Genomic DNA, 26,124 nt, shown 5'->3' on the forward strand with positions numbered 1-26,124 from the left:
ATAGCCCCCCCCGTACAGCATAAGAAGAAAAATAATGAAGAAATTAAATGAAACTTTGAATGCCCATATCTCGCAAATGGCTGTTGCGAATTTAATCAAATTTGCTGTGTGGCGTACCCTACTTGGGGGACAGCTATAATGCATAAAATGGTGTGCTTTGGAGAAGGGATCATGGAGCTATGCATGCATGAAGAAGCTGTTTTCTTTCTTCCTGTCAATATACTCATGGTGTGGTCACTGGCTTTCTTGGCCACATGACACACTACCGTGTGTCTTGATCCTAACTAATGAAGTAAAGTTACATTATACATTAGAAAGATAATTATTGGATAAAATCAATTACAGAGTAGGAGATGACTATTATCATAATTGAACAGTCTGTAGGTGTAGCATACACGGAGGGGCCCCTATTGATTGATCTTAATTTATAAAAACAATCTAAATACTGTAGTAAAACAATTAGTTTTCTCTCTGACCAACTTTTTTTAGAGAATGTATTATAGATACTAAAGCTAGCTATCTTTGTATAATAGCTCTAAAAAACAGCTACCTATAGTGTACATACACTGACAAAGATAAAGAATTTATTAAAACCTTCTTTTGAGTAGTTCATGTTTTCATAATTTTTTAAGCCTTACTAGTGCTTAGTCAGAACTGCTAAACAGAAGCCCAGAATGTTAGTGTAAAGTCAGGTTTTACTCTTCAACCAAATACAGCAGAATCTCAGTTATCTGATCTGAAACCCTTGGGACCAGGGGTGGTCCATAAGTCTGAATAGTTCATATCTATGAAATGTATAAATAACCTTAAAATAGTATTAAAAACAATTTTAAAGATATCAATTTTTATCAACCACCCTAATAGAACAGTCACCACTCTGATAGAGCAGTCAATTCTGTAGTTTGGTTAACCGAGAATCTGGATAAGTGGGTTTCAGATAACTGAGGTTCCACTGTATTTTGCTTTGAGAAAGTTTCAGTAATTATAATTTGTTGAAAAGTTTGTTCTGCAAACTTTGTGTATTGTAGTATGCATGTAATTATGTAGATGTGTCATTACAACATTTTTCTGTAGCTCCTGTACCCAATGTTTATTTAACTGCTCCTAACACTCAGATAGTTGGCCAATCACTAACACCGGAGTGTAGTGTGACCACTGTGAGAGGTATCACCAGTAGAGTGGATATTGTGTGGAAGACTGGAAATTCGATATTAGAGGCAATTGAAGGGACAAATGTCTCATCTAATGAGAGTCATGTCACATATTTATTTTCATATATCATTCCACTACTGAGCACAACTGATGATGGTAGAGTGTACCAGTGTGAGGTTGTGATCAACACTAGTCCACCAGTTATGGCTACTGGTAGTGTCACACTGGATGTTACAGTTCCTACTCCTACAGTCAGTATAACACCATCTGGTCCTACACAAGGAGCTATGGTAGGTAGTCCTCAAGATATCCAGTGTACAGTGAGTACAGTTAGTGGAGTGGAGTTGAGTTCAGTAATGATAAGTTGGATGGGACCTAGAGGAGACACTATTACAAATGATAGTAGAGTGACCATCAGCCCAACCAGTGGTAGTGGTAACAATTACACTAGTAGTCTCCAGTTTATGTACCTGATGGAGGGAGATGAGGGTACATATGAGTGTAATGTGATGATATTGGAAACTAATAGATCAAATTTTGTTAACCTGAACAACCTCACTTGTAAGTTATTGTCACTGTAAATCCTGTGTAAAAGTGGTTAATATCCATTAAACTCTCGACACTGCAGATACTCCTCCCTTATTATTAGTTTAACACAAATGTAATTAATTTTTTTAATGCAGCATTAAGTCTGATTAATGTCAATTGTGTTTACATGTACGGACTGCATGATTAGTGATTGGGTAGTGAATGAAGAGTTTTTATAAGAGGTCCTGGAATAGTTGATGAAGCTCACATATGACAACTACCGTATTAGTATAGATATAGTATATTTGAAAACATGTATACTGGCTCTATCATCAGTCTCTGTTTTGGGTTGATTGGGGGAGTCCATGGCCTGGGCACAGCAAGAAAAGCTGCATTTCAGGTATTCGGAAATTCCTAGTAACTGTACAGAAACTCCATGTTTCTGTACATTTCCGGTGTTCATGAAATTTGCACATTTCCTTGACATTTCCTGAAGTAGTATAGGGCACAATTTTCATGACATTTCCTAAAAGCAGTATTGATGGTATTTCTTTACATTTCCTAATGCAGGATAGATGAAATTTACTTACATTTCTGAAACACAGAAAATATCAAATTTTCATAAATTTCTTTACATTTCCTGCACTCAGGATAGGCAGTGTCAAAATGCAAATTTCCTGTCTAGGAAATGTCAGGAAATGTCAGTAAATGTCATGTGTCAACACATTTCCTAAACGCAGTATAGATGGGGGACAGTATGGTGCCAAGTGTGCATTACCCTCTCCACCATTTCAGGACACATGAAATTTCATGACATTTATGGACATTTCCTAAGTGGCAAGGAACAGACAGCATTAGTACATTACAACTATAGCTAGCTTACGTATAGCTACTTTAATAGAGTTTGCAAAATGTATAAGAAACCTATATTACCAAGGTATTATTTCATTGTGGGTTTGGGTTACCACATTTCTTGTTATGTAGGAAATGTCCAGTAAATATGATATTTCTTGAAATTTACATGACATGTCCTTGGCCTCTATAATGTACCATATATATTTCATTTAGGTTACACTGAGACCTTATCCTAATCTGTAAAGTGTTTTAGTAGTCAGGTATGACAGCAGCTGGATTGACAATCTCGGACTAAAATTTCACTACATGCCATGTGTCCTTGACTTAGGAAATCTCATTGAAATTTCTGAATAGTACAGGAAATCTCACTTCATGCCATGTGTCCTTGAATAAGGAAATCTCATGTAAATGTCAAATTTATGAATAGTGTAGGAAATGTCACTGCACGCCATGTGTCCTTGACTTAGGAAATATAATGTAAATGTCAAATTTCTAAATAGTGTAGGAAATTTCACTGCACGCCATGTGTCCTTGACTAAGGAAATCTCATGTAAATATCAAATTTCTGAATAGTGTAGGAAATGTCACTGCACGCCATGTGTCCTTGACTTAGGAAATCTCATGTAAATGTCAAATTATGGATAGTGTAGGAAATGTCAACGCATGTCATGTGTCCTTGACTAAAGAAATCTCAGATAAATGTCAAATTTCTGAATACATGCAGGAAATCTAACCACACGTCAAGTTTTTTGCAAAGGAAATGTACAGACACATGAAATTTCCAATGTTTTCTGACATTTATGGTATACAGGTTTACTCCAGGTTTGATATAGTAAATTCAACAGTTACATTTCCTGTACATTTCCATGCAGATTTTTGGTCTGGAAACATCACTTTTTTTTCCTGTGGGGACCTCTCCAGGTGGACAGGTTATCAGAATCTGAGAGAAACTATTACATGATAAGTTTTTATAACATAGAAAAAAAAGATAGCACTAAACAGGTTACCACATTAAAAAAAATGAAAAAAAGAAAGAAAGAAAGAAAGTAAGAAAAAGATCACCAAATGCAATCGAACTCAGACCTTAAAGTTATGAGGGACGTGCCTTGACCATATAGCTAAACCTCTGGCATTAGTGGGAAGTTATTAACAACTGTCTTATAAAGGCATGTATGCATTGATTAATATAGGTGTAACTTGAGGTTTGCATGTGGTTTACAGAAATAATTCAAGCAAATTTTTGTCTGCACCTTGTACTAATCATGCTGTAAATGATGAATGACAGCAGTTAGAAACTTCATGTAAAAGCGAGGTAATTTGTACATAATGAGCGCTTCGTTTGGCACAAAACAATGCCGTGATATGTGCATCAGCTGGCAAGAAAATTGTTAGATGCCAAAGGAATGAAGACAGATGGACGGCTTTTCAGCTTTATGTCTACAGATTACATATGCAAGCATTAATAGCACTAGCGCTGTGCAAAAGGAACAGGTAATAGTTATGTATAACACACCATGAGGTTGGTATCTGATTTGTAAGCACTAACCTTTGTTCTGCTCACACACCACATCATAACAAAACTTCTATATGTAGCATAAAGTGAAAGTTAACTAGAGTAACCAGAGTTAATTGAGGGAGGTCATGGAGCAGTACTTACGGTTATCCACACTCCAAGCCCCACAGCACTTTCAACCTAGAATTTTGGCAAGTAATTTGAGCGTGTACCTCACTGAGGCATTGACTATCAGAGTCTTGAACTCACCCACCTCTGCAACATTCTTGTCTGAATGTGTGCCATTTTATTATCACTCTCAGTATAAATTCTTTGACATCATCATACAGTATGGCAGATTAGGGATCACGGAGATTTGGGTTTTTCTGGCCAAAAAAAATCACCCAAAAACCAGCTCACAATACCATCTGGTATTGGTTAGGTATAATAAATCCTAAAAGTGCCTTCAGTACAACCCTAAATGTTTCCAATACATTAATTGTTTGTTTAATAAAAAATTATTCAGTGGAATTTTCTACTACCTGCCTAGCATAACTCAATAACAGCTACTGTAAGGCTATGGGCTTTTTTTTTCTTTCTTTTTACTTTTCGACATTGCTTCATCCCAAGACATGCTTTTTGGCATATCACAGTATATGTATGATACATGCATCATGGACTTACCTTTGTCCTCATTTGTGTCCCATTTCTTTTTTTGCTGATCATGACTGCCCAAGGTGTTGATTCACAGTAGTATGTTGTATGGTTTCCCTACATTTGTAAACAGGAATTGTCCATATTTTTCGTGGTGAATAGATTGATTGCAGAGGCACTTCTGATACTGTTCTTTGTTTGCAATGCTGTTGAAAATAGCTAGGTAAAAATGAAGAGTAATGGCTAGTTTACTTTTGAGTCACTATTTGATAGATGAGGTACACAAATCATCTGTACTTTTCACAATGACTGGATTGATTGCAGAGGCATTTCTCCTACTGTTCTACATTGTGTAATGGGTTGAGCATAGCTGAAAGCAAAGTGTAATGACCACTTCACTTACAAGTCAGTAATTGATAGCTGGGGTGTGTGTTCAGACAAAAACATAAACTCTGGCGCCATCCTTTTCTTTGATGCCGTATGCGTAGGGTCACCAATCAACAAAAAAAGTAACAAACAAGTATCAGGAAAATTAGGTATTTTATATTCGAATATGGACCATAGAAAAGTAGGGAAACAAGGGAGGTTGCCTACACCTGCAGATATACTAGTAAATATTTAATCCCTAATTCAGTCATGGGTATAGGGATTAAATGTTCACTAGTATATCTGCATGTGTAGGCGACCTCCCTTGTTTCCCGAATTGTTTCTATAATCCGTAATTAAATTTAAAATTCCTGATATTTATTTGTCTTATAATACGTTTGTATGGAAATAAGGGCAGGTACCATTACTGTAGAACAGGTACCATTGCTGTAAGGCAAGTATATATTGATGCTACGTACATTACATTTCTTTTTGGTATCAGCTAAATGTCACATAGAATCTGTTTATTACATGTATGGCCTGCATGACAGGTACTACTATTATAATTACATCTACACCTGTGTGGTAATACAGGTGTTGATGTAATTTATAATAGTCAGGTACTACCTTAGCTAGCTACACACAGCTCTGCTATTAAATTTACCTGCCTGCACATTGTGTTACATCATTTCAGTGTGCCTGCAGGATGCAGCTTCATGTTTAATGTGACATCACCATGCATGCTACGTATCTATATACATTAATGGTACTGATTCAGAAGTTTAATGCTTGGTATACAGTTAATGTGGAGAGAGTACGCATAGGGCAATTTTAAACTTAATGTGTAGCTTATGCATGTACAATACAACAAGTCTTGCACTGTAGGGCAAGTACTAATGCTATGGTCTGATGTTAGTGAGTTAAAAGTCGTTGAATGATGTTACAGGTATTGCGTGCATAATATAGGACAGATACATGTACACACCTGTGTGCTGAACATATACACATTACTATAGTACTACTATGTAACATTTCAGTATATTACTTGCAGGCTCTTGTACTTTAAAACATGCATGCTGTGTGAATGCATACTTTAGTTAGTGTGGACATGGCCCTGAAGGTAGGACAGGTACCGATGCTAGTAGCAGTATAATTATAACAAATAAGAATTGAGAATCAGCCATCCAGTATGCATGCATATTTAAGGAGTGGTTCAGTGCACAATACTTGTACTTTACATCAATGCATGTATTCCTCTATTTGACTCATAGTAATTTTGTGCTATGTAGATGTTATGCTGAAAAGTGAAGTGGCCATTATGCTTCACTTTTATGTTCAGCCTGTTTCACAATGTCACCAATGAAGACCATTAGGAGAAGCACCTCTGCAATCAATCCATTTACCACAGAAAATACAGACAATTCTCTTTTATAAATGTAGGAAGCCATTGTACCACCACAAATCGACACATTGGATGGGACACAAAGAAGGACAAAGGTAAGTCCATGAAGGGAGCATTGTACATACTTCATGGTATGCCAAAAGGCACCTGTTGGGTTGAAGTGACATCGAACAGTGATAAAATCAACTTAATTATTATTGCGTTATGCTTGTATGAAGGCATCAGGCAGGCAGGCAGCAGACAGTTAGTCAGTTAGTAGAAAATTTCATTAAATGAAATTCTTTAGCAATCCATTGGGAGCATTTAGGGTCATGCTGAAGGCACTTTTTGGCTTGGTTATACCTAACCAATGCTGCTAAGGTACTAGAAATAAGGCTATTATGCTCCAAAAATTGAGCATTATGCTCCTGAACAGTGCTAAAAAAGCCACGTATTATGTTTCCTATTATTTTTGTCCAATAATGTCTATATCATTTAACTGATGTTTCAACTTCAAATAGTTTTTCTTTTATCTGGTTGCTAATTTCATTACTATGTGACTGCTTTATTAGAGTAGTAATATTTGGTGACTGTTCTATTAGAGTTTTTGACTGCTCTATTAGACATCTCAATCTTTTTTAGTGGAATTGTGCAATTTGTAGATTTTCGAATGTAGAGTTAAGGTTTTATAATTGCTTTAAACTGCTAGCACAATTTCTGATTCCCACACATACCTATTATGCTTGAAATCATGCCAGCATAATCGCTGCATGCCTACAAGGCACCAGGATGGTATTATGAAGCTGATTTTTAGGCAAAGTTGGGGTAATACATTACAAATGTAACACATAACATAATAATATTACTTTTACAGTGACGAGCAGTATAATGCGTTACATGACAAAGTAGCGAGTAATGTATAACACATATTGCATCCGGAAATTGTAACGAAAGTAATGCATTACTTCCTTTTAAGGCGCATTGTATCCAGGCATGTGATTGATTGCATTTTGGGTCCAGACAAGACTGGAGATAGCATTATAGGCATGGACAAAGAATGAAAGTGTATAGAGAGTGCCGTTGAGGCCAAGATACAACTATGTATGTATTTGTGGCTGAACTACACCTTGTGTCACTTGTAGTTGTAGGCTGGTAGCTTGTACTTAGAAGGTTGGACTTACTTTATAGTTTGTAAGGGAAAATGTAATATGTAATATTACTACTAGTTACAGCCCTCAGAGTAGCGAGTAATATGTAACTCGTTACTTTTTTCAGTAAGTAATATGTAACTGTAGTATGCTACATCACGTAAAAGTAACAAGTAATATATAACTAATTACAGTTTTTGAGTAATGACCCCAGCTCTGTTTTTAGGTGATATTTTTGGCCAGAAAAACCCAAACCCCCATGATCCCTAATATACAACACTACCATTCTGTGTGATTATGAGTTCAAGCTGTTATGTATTATTTGCAATTGGTCTATTAAACGTTTCTCATGCCACATACACATGCATACACACACATGGATGGATAAATTTATTCTTATGTATTGACTTACTTTTTAATAGCTGAAAACAACATCTATACTCCTTCTCATAGCATATATGTACATTCGACTTGTACACGATTGCAGTATGTGACTGAGTCCAGGAAACCCAGTTTTATCATCCATGACAGCAGGTTTAATTTTTTATCATAAACACGAAGCTACATATGATATATAACACCATCAAATTTGACTGTCAAAAATTAACCAAAGTAAATGGCCTGCATTTTAGTGACTAGTTTTCCCAAGCTGGGTGGTGAGGGACATAAATTGTCTGAGGAATTGATGGAGTTCTGGCCAACCTGGGATGGCTGGATGTAACTGTGCAGCTCTGTGGTGTTTGACAAAGACTTGTACTGCAAATTTCCTGTATTTAAGCTGGTTTCAACATTGGAAAGAAAACATATAACCTCATGAAATACGGAACCCTGGATATTTAATGCCGGCATTTCTCAATACTTGTAATAGGCAGTAAGACTGGTTTCCCTCAGACAGTCACACAAGTATATAGCTGCAATATCATTAGAAAAATAGCAGGTCTTTATTACAAAGGTATTGAGAAGTTAATGTTTAAATGCATAGATCTCAGATCCCGGCTGTTATGGTTCCTTGGCGCATGCCTAGACTGCATGTTGCTGGGGATCAAGTCACTACTGGGTCTGGATTTTTCTGCATTCTTCACGTTTTAGTTAAATGTTCTAACACCCTGAATTCACATGCGTTAACCCTTCTGAAAAGTCCCTAGGGGATAGCATTCACAGAACAAAATTATATTAGGAAATTTTTATAAATCTGTTACTGTAAATATTGTTCAATATTTTGCATAAGCCTAAAATAAAAGTCATCCAGTTTATACACTTTCATACTTCTTTATGATTTCCTAGTAACCACTCCTTACAACACCAGTGTAACTGTTCTCAACAGTCAGCTAGTTGGTCAGTCACTAAAACTGGAGTGTAGTGCGACTATTGTGAGAGGTATCACCAGTAGAGTGGATATTGTGTGGATAAATAATGGTTCAAATTTGGACATGATTAAGCATGTGAACATTTCTTTGTTAAGAGGAAATACTGCAATATATTCAGCTTTCTACACACTTCCATTACTGAGAACAACTGATAATGGCAGAGTGTTCCAGTGTGAGGTAGTGATCAACACTAATCCGCCAGTTATGGCTACTGGTAGTGTCACACTGGATGTTACAGTTCCTAATCCTACAGTCAGTATAACACCATCTGGTCCTATACAAGGAGCTATGGTAGGTAGTCCTCAAGATATCCAGTGTACAGCGAGTACAGTTAGTGGAGTGGAGTTGAATTCAGTAATGATAAGTTGGATAGGACCTGGAGGAGACACTATTACAAATGGTAGTAGAGTGACCATCAGCCCAACCAGTGGTAGTGGTAACAATTACACTAGTAGTCTCCAGTTTATGTATCTGATGGAGGGAGATGAGGGTACATATGAGTGCAGTGTGATGATACTTGATAATGCCACATCATCTACAACTGAAGTAGAAGATATGTTAGGTAATTTGAATACTTAATTAAAATTTTTGTAAGCATGTCTTGCATATACGTACATAACTTTACATTTCATTAACAATTAGACATCACTATACTTCTTCCAAGATGTTATTTAATTCTGATGTACGAAATTTTTCAAAATGTTTGTGTGCAATGTGTATCACTAGTAAGGTGTCTAAGTGTGGTGTTAAGATGTAGGGAAATCTTGATTCATTTTGTCCTTTATTAGAGTATCTGAAGTGAGCCTCTGGTACAGTACCTACGTTATATTTCAATAGGTGTACCTGACATGCCTTGTTTTTTTCACTGTGCTGTTACTATGGGTACAGCTAGACCAATAGGGGCATGGTTTCTGTAATTGATTGCTATAGGTACCACTGGATCATCATTACCATGTAGTCTTGTCCTCAGACTTATTTCCTTTATGTGGTACGTATAGACTGATAAGCACCACCTCTGAGGAAATAGGGTCTGGGTACGAGACTAGTTACTGTGTTCAAGTGATTAGACCACTAAGAGATGTGGTCTCTGTGTTCAATCTTTAGTAGTCCAGCTTGATTGGTAAGGGATGTAGTTGAACGTACAGTATCATGCAGCTACTGGGTGCCCAAAAGAGGGTATCTGTTTGACATCACAAGACAATCACAGGTTATTTTCATGCATGTGTGAGGCAAGAACAAGTTATGAGTTGTAGAGTGCTGGACCAAAAAGGAAACTATAGTAGAGTATGAAGTTTTAAAAAGTTTGCTTCAAGCAGCTGATTATTGCTTTAATTTGTTAGGGAGCTCATCACTACTTGACTATTCTGACTGCTCTATTGCAGTATCTCAAAGCCAAAACAATCATGGGATTAACTTTTCATTTCTAAAGTTTTATAGCTATTTCAAGATGTCAACATAATTTAATTCCAGATTAGCACACATACCTACATCTTTTCCTCGAATAATGCTCACAGGCAGTAATTCCTGTACCTCTAACAATTGTGCTATTAAGTCACTCTTGTTTTCTATGCATTGTAGTTTCCACTCCTAATATGAATTTAACTGCTCCCAGCAATCAGATAGTTGGTCAGTCACTAACACTGGAGTGTAGTGTGACTACTGTGAGAGGTATCACCAGTAGATTGGATATCGTGTGGAGTAGTGGTGGTGTAGAATTACAAAGAATATCAGAAATGAATGTTAGTTTTACAAATAACAATTCTGCTACCTATATATCTACTTACACCATCCCACAACTGAATACAACTGATGATGGTAGAGTGTACCAGTGTGAGGTAGTGATCAACACTAGTCCACCAGTTATGGCTACTGGTAGTGTCACACTGGATGTTACAGTTCCTACTCCTACAGTCAGTATAACACCATCTGGTCCTATACAAGGAGCTATGGTAGGTAGTCCTCAAGATATCCAGTGTACAGTGAATACAGTTAGTGGAGTGGAGTTGAGTTCAGTAATGATAAGTTGGATGGGACCTGGAGGAGATAATATTACAAATGATAGTAGAGTGACCATCAGCCCAACCAGCGGTAGTGGTAATGGTAACAATTACACTAGTAGTCTCCAGTTTATGTACCTGATGGAGGGAGATGAGGGTACATATGAGTGTAATGTGATGATACTGGAAACCAATCAATCACACTCTACCAAACTAAGCAACTTAACAGGTAAGGGGAATTATAATGTTATGCATGTGCATCAAATAATGTTTAATGAATTGTTAATAGTTAAATAGTGTAAAACAGATAACTATTAGTTTTACTTAACTATAGTGTATTTAGCATTGCTTAAAATTAAAGTAGCACTGCAAGAAATTGAAAGTTGTAAAACAACTCATGAGAACATAACTGAGAAAGTTGGATTGATTGCCTATTTGGAGAAAAGCTGGCTTTAAATACTTAATGAGTTATAAGTAGCTTGCCAATGGTTGAACTATGTGTACCAAATGTTCACCCAATTCCTTATCTTTCAAAGCATCCACTGTATAAGCAGCTAATGAATGTTTCCTGCCATTTTAGATAGTTTTTTTTGCAATTCTGACTGTACCAGAGTGGCTCCAATAGGAGTTGTGGACAGGGGTGGTGAGGCTTGTTTTCAAAGTAAAAAGGAATGCGTAGGAATAAATTAGGCTGAGTTATGAGCTATTCAAGACTCAAATAGGCCTGTTACCAGGATTTCTTAAGGGAATTCTACTTTGGCACGGTGGATGATTACTGCAGCTGGGATCTGGGGGCACAACTCTCAGCCACTGACAACATTTTAAATTTCATCTAACCTGAAATTGAATACGCACACTAATGACTTCATTTAGCTAGTGTATGTATTACTAGGAGCCCATGGCACCTTGCAGCACTTATGGGCCCATAATATTACTCTGACCCTCAAACATTATCACTTAAAATCTGACCACAATGTACTACTGAACTCACTTCTCAACTTCAGTATAAATAAACAATATTACAAGTTAAATTTCACTTATACCTAACAACATGAGTGACATCATTTTCTAATTAGCAGAATTTTAATTGACTTGTGCTTTTCAATCATGAGTCTGCATGAGTAAGATTGAGACTGGTCAGTTTAATAAGGTTTTAGGAGTAGCTAATAGAATATCTCAGAATACATTAAAGTATTGAGGTACTATATGTAAGAGTGTTCAGACAGAATTTTTAATACACCGTATAGCTGGTAATTTTCGAAAGGTTTTTATTTTCAGATATTTCGAAGAGGCCCTTCTCTTCGAAAATTAATTCCTACGTCCGGTTGTTCTTCGAAAATAAATTCCCACAAGTGAAAGCAACTATCCAACTTTCGGTGATTCGCTTGTGTATTCCTCAAGTTTTAGCTCAGTATTGCTGATGATAATTCTGTAAACTGTATCATTACTGTGCCAATAACCAGAAAACAAGGTGATCCAGAATGGGAATTGATGCTGTCTGCTCTAGAATCTATGCTAGCTACGATCAAGCATGATCGAGCCAACAAATTTACTCCACTCGGAACTCCCTCAGTTTTCTCTCCAGTGCACAGGGATGGGGGTTATTCCAGCAGTAAGTCAGTTTTTGGCAAACATTCACGCATCTTCATAATTTGTGATATGAATTTCCGTTTATTTGAAATCCATCCAGACTTTAAAATATACACTCTTTGAAATTAAAATCCTTCAAAACTCAGATTTTGCTTCTTGTGTGAAATTTTCTGCTTTGAAGATAACCCGCTATACGGTAGCAGTCATGCATGCAGGGATGATATGCAGGCATCTGCTTGAAGCATGCCTGAGATGAAATAATCTTATATGTGTACAGTATCTCAATCTCACTGCTAAACTTGACTGAGCATCTGGTAGTGGATTAGAGGTACATGTGTCTTACATGATCGATCAATAGGAGGTGTTATTGTTATTGTTATTAGAGCTTTACAGTGGCTAGCACTGAAGGTTTGACATCAAAATGTGCTGCAGCCTGTATCTGTTGTGCCCTATGTACTGTAGTTAAAATAATTGTTATAAGTAAGCCAGATCATTAAGGAGTAAAATCACTGTGCTCTATTTTACTCATCATTAAAGGGTGCGTGGTCACCATGCTTTGTTCTCTAGTAAATGGATCATTACATCTACAATAGTTCAAGTGCTGCAAATGATTTTGTAATACTCAGCAATGTACATGCTTGCAAGGAAAGTGTTGATACAAACCTTGATACGGTTTCCTTGTTGCTGCCCTTGCATGAAGTAGCTAGTTAAATGTGATGAAAAGTCTGACAAAAATTGTTGCTTCTGCTGGCATAGCATCAGGAGCAGGCTAAAAGTAGATAGGTGGAGCTTATGTAAAACTTAAAGCATACAACAGACAAACGGATGCCATCCTGAGTGTCTGGGGGCATGCCCCCAGGAAAAGTTCAGGTCTTAACATACTGAGATATGATGTTGGTACAGTTGAACTAAGTAACTTAAAATACCAAATGCGACAGTTCCACAGTGGAACATATCTATAATGGTCACCTTGGGACCAGATATACCTGGCCTTTATATACAGGTGGCTGTTATAGAGAAAACCTGCATAAGGTGGTCAGAAGCATTTTAGTGGCTACATGTATGACTGTTATAAATGAGTAATTATTATTAAGAGGCTCGCACCAACCATAATGCAGTAATATTTTACTAGTTGTAAGTCAGAAAGGACAAAGTGAGCTTGTTATGGATGTTGGTTATAGCTATTGAATACATTTCAGCAATGAACCTAATAGATTATGTAGCATTCATTGAAAGGCAGGAAGTGTGATAATTGTGCATTAATTGAAATGGTGCCATGGTGCCAGACAGTTGGCTTAACAAGTCACCATAAAAGGTAGTGACCACTTTACAAATGATGAAGTTATGTATACAGTGATTCATAGGTGAATTCTTGGTTGGCCGTTATACACGTTAGAACAGTGACCGTTTAATGCAAACCACAATGCATACTTTTGTATGGGAAAATATTTGGGACCTTGTGACCATGGCCATTATGCAAAGGTGACTACTTAATCCAGGTGACCATAACACAGGTTCCACTGTATTAGGGTAGTTGACTGCTCTATTAGAGTGTTTCAACTTAAACCTTTGAAAATCAATTCAAAATCTCCCTGAATATACTTGACTAGTTTTAGAACCCACCCTGAATCTGCCCCTGTTGTAAGACTCTTCAGTAAGCGTGCTTTTTATTGCATAATTAATATGATTTACGTACCTATAATACTTAGTGTTTTGGTGGGTGCCCTTTATTTTGAGGAATCCCTACTATGCAGTACTACTGTACTACAAAATAAAAATTTTTTTGGTGTATGTAGCATTCAATATGCAATATGCATTCACAATTATTTGTTATTGATAGTAAGAATGCTCCTATATGAGTATTTTGTACCTTGTGTATAATGTGTTATATCTGAAATGCAGTACCTTCAAAGCCTTACAATATCAGTGTAGTAAATTTCACTGATCAGATAGTTGGTCAGTCACTAACACTGGAGTGTAGTGTGACTACTGTGAGAGGTATCACCAGTAGAGTGGATATTGTGTGGAGTAGTGGTAGCTTGGAAATACAAAGAATTAATGAAAGTGATGCTATTGTCTCCAATGAGAACTCTACAGTGTACAGAACTGTATATACCATACCACTATTGAGCACAACTGATGATGGTAGAGTGTACCAGTGTGAGGTAGTGATCAACACTAGTCCACCAATTTTAGCCAGCAGTAATATCACTATAAACACCACAGGTCTGTTTGTTATTCACTATTCACAATTAACAACATTATGTTTGCATTGATTTGTTTCAGTTCCCATTCCTGGTGTTTCAGTGATACCATTTGAATCAATTCAAGGAGCTATGGTAGGTAGTCCTCAAGAAATACTCTGTACAGTGAGTACAGTTAGTGGAGTGGAGTTGAGTTCAATAATGATAAATTGGATTGGACCTGGAGGAGGCACTATTACAAATGATAGTAGAGTGACCATCAGCCCAACCATTTCGGTGAATAATGATTACATCAGTACTCTAGAGTTTACCTACCTGACGGAAGGAGATGAGGGTGCATATACTTGTGCTGTGATGTTACTGGAAACTACTGCAGCTAAAATTATTGAAATAAGGAATCTTACAAGTAGGTGTATGCAATTGTATTAGAGCAAGAAACAAAACTATTGCATGTATATAGATAGCATTATACACTATAACCACTTTCCTTGTTATTTAGTACCTGCAACTTATGGCTTGAGTCTCATAGCACATCATGTTCAGATAGTTGGTCAGTCACTAACACTGGAGTGCAGTGTGACTACTGTGAGAGGTATCACCAGTAGGGTGACTTTCATATGGAGTAATGATAGAACCATTCTGAAGGAGGAAGAAACAGATATCCAAAGTTTTGATATCCAAAACTTGAAGTTATACTCAAACAGTTATACCATTTCACAATTAAGCACTACTGATGACGGTAAGACATACCAGTGTGAGGTAGTGATTGATGCTAGTCCACCGATTATGGACTCTGGAAATGTTACACTGGATGTCACAGGTAAGCAGTAGCGTTTTAAAAACATTTCTTTACATTGACACCATGCATCTGTAGTTCCTACTCCTACAGTCCATATAACACCATCTGGTCCTATACAAGGAGCTATGGTAGGTAGTCCTCAAGATATCCAGTGTACAGTGAGTACAGTTAGTGGAGTGGAGTTGAGTTCAGTAATGATAAGTTGGATGGTACATGGTGGAGACACTATTAGAAATGATAGTAGAGTGGCCATCAGTCCAACCAGTGGTAGTGGTAACAATTACACTAGTACTCTCAAGTTTGCACACCTAATGGAGGGAGATGAGGGCATTTATGTTTGTAATGTCATGATATTGGAAATTATTGCTAAGGCCTTTGTGGAAATACACAGGATTTCTGGTAAGTAAAATTTGTATTCTGTTGAACAGAGGTGTGTAAAATGTGCAAACGCTTTGAGAAACTATTCACTAAAAGATCCTAAGATCAACATTTACATTGTGTGGCCCAAGAAGCTGGTCACCAGTGAGGCACACCACCAGTGGGTTATTAACAGGAAGCTAAGTGTTCTTCTTTCTCTGCATAAAACAATTTTAAACTAGTTTTTATACCTGGTTGTGCAGTATACTATAAATTTCAAGTCCTCTCAGCCATTCCAAAGATACTTGTAACCAAAATTTTACTTAATTTTTGTTGTGTGTTTTAGCACTACAAAAACTGCCATAAAATTAAAACTCATCGTCTGATTGTTTATGCATAAAGGTGGTCTAAGGGCAAATAAAAGCAGTAAGCTTCTTGCTTCGTATGGAAATAAGTCAAAAATTAGCTTGTAGATACCGTTGAACAACCATTGCTGGTGTATTTTGGTAATTTAGAAAAATAAGTGGAGTAAAGGAGTCCTAAAACCATGTGGTTTATAATGCTAAGCATAATCAAAACATTGAACAGAAAAGTCACACAAAAATACGTAAGAGAAAACCTGCACAATTCCTCCGTGGATTAAAAGTCACACCTAAGACCAGGGCCATAACCACCAACCACCACTGCCAGCTATCCATCTCTCTTACTTTCTACCCTACAAATGAACTTTCGAGTTTTCTAGAAATTATATTTCAGTGTGGAATTAGAATGCATAAATGCTCTATAATTTAAAATCTAGATCAGTTTGACTCCCATAATAAAATACAAATTAACAATAAAAAGCCGTACCGCAAGTCCTAGAAAAAGGTTGACTAATGATTTTGTGGTTTATAGTTTACATCATCCTAAACTATTTTAGCATTACTAACCTTGCCATAAACTCTGTAAATCCTCTTTCTGGTGTCAAGTTGCAAAGACATTTTGAGGTATGGTGATAAATTATTGCCCTTGGAAGGAATCTGGTGGGGCACACCACTTTTCATCATATAAACATATAAGTGCTTTACATGTTGGTGTGTCTTTGGTAATTTGGATATCTAAAATGTGTAATAGTATGCAGCTACATTCTTCTGGCAGTAGTGAGTGTAAAAGTGCTACCAACTGTATTGTAAAATATTCAGCATTTATAATATAATACACATTAAACATGCATCTTATAGTTTTTTGTGCATTCCAGTTCGCATTGCAAATGTCAGTGTAACTGCTCCCAACACTCAGATAGTTGGTCAGTCACTTACACTGGAGTGTAGTGTGACTACTGTGAGAGCCATCACCAGTCGAGTGGATGTTACATGGATTACTGATGGCTCTGAATTACAAAGAATAAATGGAATTAATGCAAGTTTCACAAGTAACAATTCTGCGATGTATGTATCCACTTACACTATTCCACTACTGAGCACAACTGATGATAGTAGAGTGTACCAGTGTGAGGTAGTGATCAACACTAGTCCACCAGTTATGGCTACTGGTAGTGTCACACTGGATGTTACAGTTCCTACTCCTACAGTCAGTATAACACCATCTGGTCCTATACAAGGAGCTATGGTAGGTAGTCCTCAAGATATCCAATGTACAGTGAGTACAGTTAGTGGAGTGGAGTTGAGTTCAGTAATGATAAGTTGGATGGGACCTGGAGGAGACACTATTACAAATGATAGTAGAGTGACCATCAACCCAACCAGTGGTAGTGGTAACAATTACACTAGTAGTCTCCAGTTTATGTACCTGATGGAGGGAGATGAGGGTACATATGAGTGTAATGTGATGATACTGGAAACTAATAGATATGTTTCTATTGAATTAACCACTTTAACTGGTAAGATTTTATAACAGTATGATGAAACATAATACAATCTATTGCACACAGCTACTTTATTGTATGTGTGGTAATCAAATATTTAGCAAGTGTATGATTGATCAGTTTTAAACCACTTTGGTATCCTTACTGTTTTATAATCAAGACACACAGTAGTGTGTTATGCAGCCAAGAAAGGAGGCACAGCACACCATGGGTATATTGTCAGGAAGAAAGAAAACGTATTTTTCATATATGAATAGGTCCATTGTCATTTCAGGAAAGTGCGTTACAGCTTACAGCTACCAGTCTCCTTTGATACCTCACATTCCAAATTTCAGCAAAATCACTTTATGCATTTGTGAAATACAAATTAGGCTCAGGTTGTTTTTTTTAGGGGCCTAATGTTTCTACTTCATTATGCATAATTTACAAAAACCAATATAAAACACAAATGTGCAAGTCAATTGCCATGAAATATGGTATACATTACGGACATATTTTTAAAAGACTGATTTTGTCATGCCTACAGAGTAAACAGCCTAAGGAAATAGCTTGAAACATCAGTAGACGTATAGATTAACCATCATAGCTCAAATGTTTTGTGGTTTTAAAGGAATTGCAGTGATAGCTACAAAGTTACAAGGAAAAGCCTTGATAATGTAAAATCGCTGGACTCAAAATACCAGTCACCAAGCAGCAAAAAGGTGCACAAAAAACATTGACCATAAAGTTATCCGAAGCCTGAACCAGGGACCCCCATGCCTAACTCCCAAGCCTTTAACCACTGAATCATTGTTGTCAGCTACTCAGCACACTTACCTAATTTCTACCTTATAAATGAAGATTTAAATCTAGCTTAAAGTTCATAATGTCATAGATCTACCAATGAAAAGTCTAGATTGTTCTAGAATATTGTGTTTGTTCTATAAGAAGTCCTTCAAAAAGATGTTTACTCTATTAGGATACTGCAAAGGTCAGATAAAATCTACTTTACTATACTATTATAACTTCTGTCTTCCAGAGTCATCATCATAATCATTGGCCTGTGGATAAGAAGAAATTCGGTAAAAACAAGCAGTTTATGGCTGGATTTGGAATATTTAAAAGACAAAATCCATGTAAAAAAAACAGCTAAGCTGTAAAAAAGGGGTGCAATCTTCAAAAGCCAGGGTGAAAAAGTTGTGAACTCAAAGGTGGTGGCCAAGAAATGGCTGCACTGAATGATGTTGATACCAATAAATTTTAATAATGGCCATGGATGTATTATTAAATCCAATCAGGGGCATGGTTAGGCTTTTGGTGATGCCAAGGCCTAGCTACATAACATTGTAGCCTAGCTAGAAGAGCAATAAAAATAACTGCCTGTTTGCAATATCAACCTTCAACAAAATTACTGGTGTAGTGCATAAAAGTCCTTATTTTTAACTGCATAATTTGCTACAGTGCTTCTATAAATAGTGTGACTGCTTTATTAGAGTGATTGACTGTTCTATTAGAATACCTTAATCTTGATATTTAAATAATATTGATGCCCGGACCTGGGCTTGAGTTTTGGCTACACCTCTGAATTTGATTGGCATTAACATCATTGCAGCAATTTCTTGGCTACCACCTTTTGATTTTACTTCTTTTTCACTCAGGCCACACCCCTTTTTACAGCTTAGCTGTTTTGCATGGATCAAGACATGATAATGTGTAGTGTGGCCAAGTATAGCCGGTGTGGGAACATGATAGGTCATAGGTACCAAGAAAATGTGCATCCATAGCTCAATAGTGCCTGATCAGAAATTAACTATTTTTGCTGTGGACACTCCCTATGGGTGGTGCACCTCCCATTTCAAATTTGACACCAAGTAATCACTGGGATATGTGCCTTCAATGTCCATCTTAGTTTCTTCATCATTTTATTTCTTCTTCTTATAACTTATTCTTTTCGCAACGCTTAGAAAAATTGCTATAACTCACACATGCTTAAGTTGATTTTCAGCAAATTGGAGGGCAGTAAGAACATAATGCAGCATATTTACAGTCCAAATTTTGTACACATCAGATAAAGAACAAGGGAGTTATATGCGATTTATGAAAAATGTGATAGCTATTTATTTGTCATGGCCACAGGGTGTTTACACTGCTAGAAGGAATGGCTTGAAAATCAATGTATACATGGGGTAATCATTGTAGTGCAAATATTTTCTGGTTTGAAAGAAATTATACTAACAGTCATGGAGTTATAACAAAAATGCCAACCATGTTTGTAAAATCATGGGATTGAGATACTCCAATAGAGCAGTCATTGCAGGGTAAAAAAGTGCACAAAATATCAAAAAAAACTTACTACAGGGATCTCTATACCTAACACCCACATCCTTATAACCACTGAACCGCTGCTATCTTGGCTGATCACCTTCTACTATAAAAATGAAAATTCTAGTTTAATCTGCTTATAAATAAACATTTGTAATTTTATAGATCTACCAATAGAAGTACTAGAACATTCTATGTATGTTCTATTAGAAGTCCTCAAAAAATGTGCACTCTATTAGAGTATTACAATAATAAACCCTAAAGTTAGCCATAAGCTGGTTTCAGGGTCTTACAAAGTACAGAAAGCATACAAAAACAGCCAAGCTGTAAACAAATGGTGTGGCCTTAAAAATCCTGGGTGAAAAAGTTGTGAAATCAAAGGTGGTGGCCAAGAAGATGTTAATACTAATAATGGCTGTGCATCGCTAAAATTTATAGACATTAACATACTTGCAGCCATTTCTTTACCGCCACTTTTGATTTCACAACTTTTTCACCTGGGCTTTTTAAGGCCACACCATTTTCACAGCTTGGCTGTTTTGTGTGGATTATTGCTTGCACATATATTTTAACAAAAATGCATTCTTAATAGTATAAAGATTAGTTGTTATATTGTGTATGTCTGAAACACAGTACCTTTGAAGCCTTACAATATCAGTGTGGTAAACTCCACTTCTCAGATAGTTGGTCAGTCACTAACACTGGAGTGTAGTGTCACTACTGTGAGAGGTATCACCAGTAGAGTAGATATTGTGTGGAACAGAAGTGATCAGATGCTTATCACTGTTTCTGGGGTCAATATAAGTTTTTCAAGCAACAATATTACTATATATTCATCTTCTTATACTATCCCACAATTGAGCACAACTGATGATGGCAGAGTGTACCAGTGTGAGGCAGTGATCAACACTAGTCCATCAATTTCAGTCAGCAGTAATATCACTCTACTTAATATAGGTCTGTGTTTTTCTTCATAACTAGATTTTTTCATGATTATATGAATTTCTTTAGTTCCTATTCCTGATGTTTCAGTGATACCATTTGGATCAATAGAAGATGGTATGATAGGTAGTCCTCAAGAAATACACTGTATAGTGAGTACAGTTAGTGGTGTGGAGGAGAGTTCAGTAATGATCAGTTGGTTGGGACCTGGAGGAGACACTATTAAAAATGGCAGTAGAATGATCATCAGCCCAATTACTTCAGTTGACAATGATTACTTTAACACTCTTGAGTTTACTTACCTGATGGAGGGAGATGAGGGTATATACACTTGTGATGTGAATATATTGGATACCACTGCATCCAAGATTACTGAAATAGGAAATCTCACTGGTAAGCTATTGTATATGAACACAGCTAAGCTGTGAAAAACTGGTGCAATCTCGAGGTAAATAGGAAAAGGCTAGGGTAGTATATAACCTGCCAATTATGCTGGCAGCCTGAAAGCATTGAGAATAATGCTAGCATAATAGGCTGAACACTTGAGCTATACCATTAATCGTTGCTCATCAAAATACATATCACAGAAAAAGATTGATATACTCTAATAGAACAGTCAGTAACTCTAGTAGAACAGTCAGGTTGTTGACTGTTGTATTAGAGTATGTCGATCTTTCTGTGAAATGCATTTTGAAAAGTAAGGATTTATAATCTGTACTTCAGCTACTTACCCATAAAGTGCAAATTTATTAGCAAAACATGGAAACTGAGGCATAAATATTGCGCACAATATTTAGGCAGAAAAGGGCATGATCAGTAGGTTCCTAGTAATAAAGTCAAATCAAAGCTAGTGGCCAAGGAATGGCTGCATGTTGTTAATGAAACTTTTTTTTGTAATGACAGCATCAAAGTGTAGATCTTAAAAATTAATTTAGTGTAGCCATTTCTTAGCTACCATCCAGACATCACAACTTTACTAGGCTTTTTTTAAGGCTGCACTCTTTTCACAACCTGACTGTTTCTGCTGTATTTTGCTAGTAGAAATTTCATCCCTGCATCAGTCATGGTTATAATTATATTGACAAGCTACCATAACTCACTTTATTTTCGTGCAAAAAAAATTTCATGGTAAAAAAAATTGTGTAAAATTTTTTTGTATGATTTACATGAATGAATGCTCTATTATATAAAAAATTTAGTGTAAGAAAGTTTCATACATGTTTTTGCATATAAAAATTGCTTTACAACAACAACAAAAAAATAAATTACAGCATATGACTGAAGTATAGGAATTAAATATGTCACTAGTATAGCTGCACATGGACAGCTCCAGGAATTGAAGCTGGTTTCCAACCCAGACTTTTTGTGATGTCAGTGCATAGCAGTGTAACTAAAATTATGTAGAAAGAAAGGCATACACCTGTACTTTAGTGTGAGAGGTACACTAACATGACAACCATGTCAATCTAGGGGGGCTGGAAGCATGCATCCCGAGGAAATTGCTGAAGGTTTGATCCTCTGAAGTTGAATCAGAACATTTCCAACAAAATACAATAAATGCCTGAGTGTTTTATTCGAGTGACTGGTCTATTAGTGTGATAGGTGTAGGCAATATTCCTCATTTAGTTGACTGCCATACTAGATATTTAATAGAGCACTTTGATCTTTCCAAGAACACGATGTATGCATGCATTAATGGTAAAACTATGGAGTATTTTGCTAAAAGAGTGGTTCATCCTCACCTACAGGACTTCAATTAATGATCTAGTCAAGAGGCATTGATGCAGCTATATAATTATATAGTGTCAGGAAAACGTTTCATGTGATGCTTTGTTGCATCTCATATTGATGCTTCAGTATAGTCCAGCAGAAGCATCAAAAATCATGGTGAGAACAGCATAGCATATCTACTGTATCTGCAAAGAACAAAAGTATGGAAAAGATAAACCCATACATTAAAAAACATATTCATACAGTGTAATGGTACGTGTATGATACATACCATACAGGTGTGGGATGAAAATGTTACCATACACATATGGTATGAAATACATAAATGCTCCAGAACAATAACACAATAATGTTCATTGCCAGCTTTTTAGTTGCTTAACATAGAGCGTGGCTTAATATTATGAATGCAAATACTTTTAAATGAGAAACAGACCTATACTGCATACATATATAAGCATTGCTATGATTTAATCTATTAATAGTTACTGTCTTTTTTAGTGCCCACAACATATGGCTTAACTCTCATAGCACATCATGTTCAGATAGTTGGTCAGTCACTAACACTGGAGTGTAGTGTGACTACTGTGAGAGGTATCACCAGTAGAATGAGTTTTATTTGGAGTAGTAATGGTACTGTTCTCAAAGTGGAAGAAGTGAACATCCAAGATTATACTTTACAAAACTTAAATATATACTCCAGCACTTACACTATTGCACTACTGGGTACTGAAGATGATAGAAAGTCATACCAATGTAAAGTATTGATTGATGCTCATCCACAAATTATAGAGTTTGGGAATGTAACATTGGATGTGACAGGTATGTAGTAGATTTTCTCATAGTATAACTTTGCATTAATAATTTATTTTTGTAGTTCCTACTCCTACAGTCAGTATAACACCATCTGGTCCTATACAAGGAGCTATGGTAGGTAGTCCTCAAGATATCCAGTGTACAGTAAGTACAGTTAGTGGAGTGGAGTTGAGTTCAGTAATGATCAGTTGGATGGGACCTGGAGGAGACACTATTACAAATGATAGTAGAGTGACCATCAGCCCAACTAGTGGTAGTGGTAACAATTACACTAGTAGTCTCCAGTTTATGTACCTGATGGAGGGAGATGAGGGTACATATGAGTGCAATGTGACGATATTGGAAACTTTTGTATCATTTGCAACCACAATAAACAGTGTAATAGGTAAGATAATTGAAAAATAATGCAAAAGCAGATAGTTGTACTAACATCACTAATGCATAGTATCATAATTCTGATTGCCACTACTTTTACTTTTAGACTAGTTGTAATCAATGAACTATTACTTCATTGTGTCTATGTTAAAATGTTGGATAGACTTTATTACTAGTCCTTTATTGCTTTAATTGATGCTATTCCACTAAATTTATGTTGCATAAATCAGGGCACAAGATAGTGTGTCATGCTGTCAAGGAAAGCCAATGCATTCGGGTGTGCTACAAACAACTGTGTATTTTACAGGAACCAAGAAAATACTATTTCACATCTTTGTACCACAGTAATGGCTACACTCCCTCAGGACACTCCCTCAGGGTGGGATATCTTTTGTTCCAAATTTGAGCTAAATCAATTAAGTGGTTATTGAGATACTCGCCTTCTATGTTTGTCTTATTTCTTATTCTTCTGCAGTTAATTTTCTTTTCGCAGCACTTACAAAAATTGCCATAACTCATGCAAGCCTTATTAGATTTTTTCAAATTTGGAGGATGTTAAAGAGCATTTTAATGCATGTGTGTCTTCTTCCCATTTGTGTACAGATTAGTAGAAATAGAGCAAAGTTACAAACAATTTTCCAAAATTGCAAGTGCAATTTTTTGTCATGTCTGCAGGGTAAACTACTGACAGAAACAACTTAAGAATCAATATTCAGATAGGCTAGCCTTGGTAGTATGGCCTTTCTGTGATTTGAAAATACTGAGAGTATTAGCTAAGGAGATAATATAAATCAACAACCAAACACATGATCAAAATACTCTAATAGAACAGTCACCATAAAGTTTTTAAAAAACCATGCCCAAAAAGCATCAAAAATGTTCGGGTTCAAACCAGGGACCTCCACACCTATACACACAATGCCTTTACCACTCTGCGAATGTTGTCAGTTGATCATTTAACTTGATTTCTGCACCCTGTACCTTATAAATGGAAGTTCTAGTTTACTCCACCAGAATATAATTTCAATGATCTATCCATGGAAATCTAGATTGTTCTAGAACATTCTATGTGCATTGTATTAGACATGCTCAGAAAATTGTGGACTTTACTAGAGTAGCTACTAACTTTTCTTAAAAATAAATAGCCTGGCTACATACCAAACTTACATATATGCTTTATTGTTATATTATGATTGCTAAAGCTCATGTGTATGAGTGTAGTGCAATGCCAAATCATTTATAGTTAACTAATAAATAATCAGAATAGAGTCAATTGTCTCTGCTGCTACAACTAGAGCTAGAAATTTGTTCTATGTAGAAATGGTACAGGTGTAGTTGGAAAAAAGCTATATTTGTAAGTGTCATTTCTGATGGACAGTTTATACTCATGACCTCTGGTAGTGCTGGAATTGTAAATAATGTAATTTGGTAATTGTAGCTCAACTACAGTACTGCCCAGAAGTAACGTTACACTCTTGAGCAGTTGACACTCGTGTAGCCAATTTTTGACCCGAGATTTCTTTGACATATTTGTGCTAACTAACTCAACATGACATGTGAGCTCCCTCAGGTGGCTGCTCCAGTAATGATGTACCTTCGGATGTGATGTATTGCAGTCATGCATTGCGTCAAGTCTTGGCCTGGATTTGAGCACTTGCGAGGGATTGTAACGTTACCTCTGGGTGGTACTGTAAGTTGTGTAGGATCTTAAACAACATTTCTAATTTCAGTATGTTTCTTCTGTGATGTAACATCTCCCATTTTAGGTTGGATAGCATAGTAGTAACACTGCTGTAAGTTGAAAAATCTGCCATAAAAAATCTTACTGCTCAACGTTGAATAGCTTCAAGCTTATTGATGTTCCTCTGAGTGTGGGGAGCCCATGCTGTCACTGCTTATCCTACTATGGCCTTACATAAATTTCATAAGCATCTGTTTTGACCTTCCTTTGGAAATGGTATGAATTTTGTCTGTATGTATACACAAGAGACACACAAGCAAGGTACTCTAATAGAGCAGTCAGCTTCACTGCAATTTGCTGTCATGTCTACCAGCTAAACTACTTATGCAAACTGGTTGAATCTTCTTGCAAGTGTCAGGTAACTATAAACCTTCCATATTGTAATGGAAATCTGTGTAAATATCAATGAGTTGTAATATGAAAACCAACCATACATGCATGTACAGAGCGTGTTTCAAGATCCCTTT

The 26,124-nt window shown here is 36.4% G+C and overlaps 1 protein-coding gene across 1 annotated transcript; it reads left to right on the top strand.

Moving 5' to 3' along the window:
• The first annotated feature begins 353 nt into the window (after positions 1–353).
• On the top strand, positions 354–25,691 carry LOC136264909 (hemicentin-1-like). Its single transcript, XM_066059700.1, has 17 exons — positions 354–384; positions 1,075–1,365; positions 6,488–6,544; positions 8,861–9,234; positions 9,424–9,505; positions 10,522–10,815; positions 10,957–11,169; positions 14,433–14,756; positions 14,817–15,140; positions 15,234–15,554; positions 15,609–15,932; positions 17,128–17,421; positions 20,689–21,012; positions 21,067–21,390; positions 23,227–23,547; positions 23,603–23,655; positions 25,683–25,691. The coding sequence occupies exons 1-17, from the start codon at positions 354–356 to the stop codon at positions 25,689–25,691; spliced, it is 3,960 nt and encodes a 1,319-aa protein (XP_065915772.1).
• The last annotated feature ends 433 nt before the right edge of the window (positions 25,692–26,124 follow it).

The sequence above is a fragment of the Dysidea avara genome, chromosome 1, assembly GCF_963678975.1.
Source record: "Dysidea avara chromosome 1, odDysAvar1.4, whole genome shotgun sequence".
Taxonomy (NCBI): domain Eukaryota; kingdom Metazoa; phylum Porifera; class Demospongiae; order Dictyoceratida; family Dysideidae; genus Dysidea; species Dysidea avara.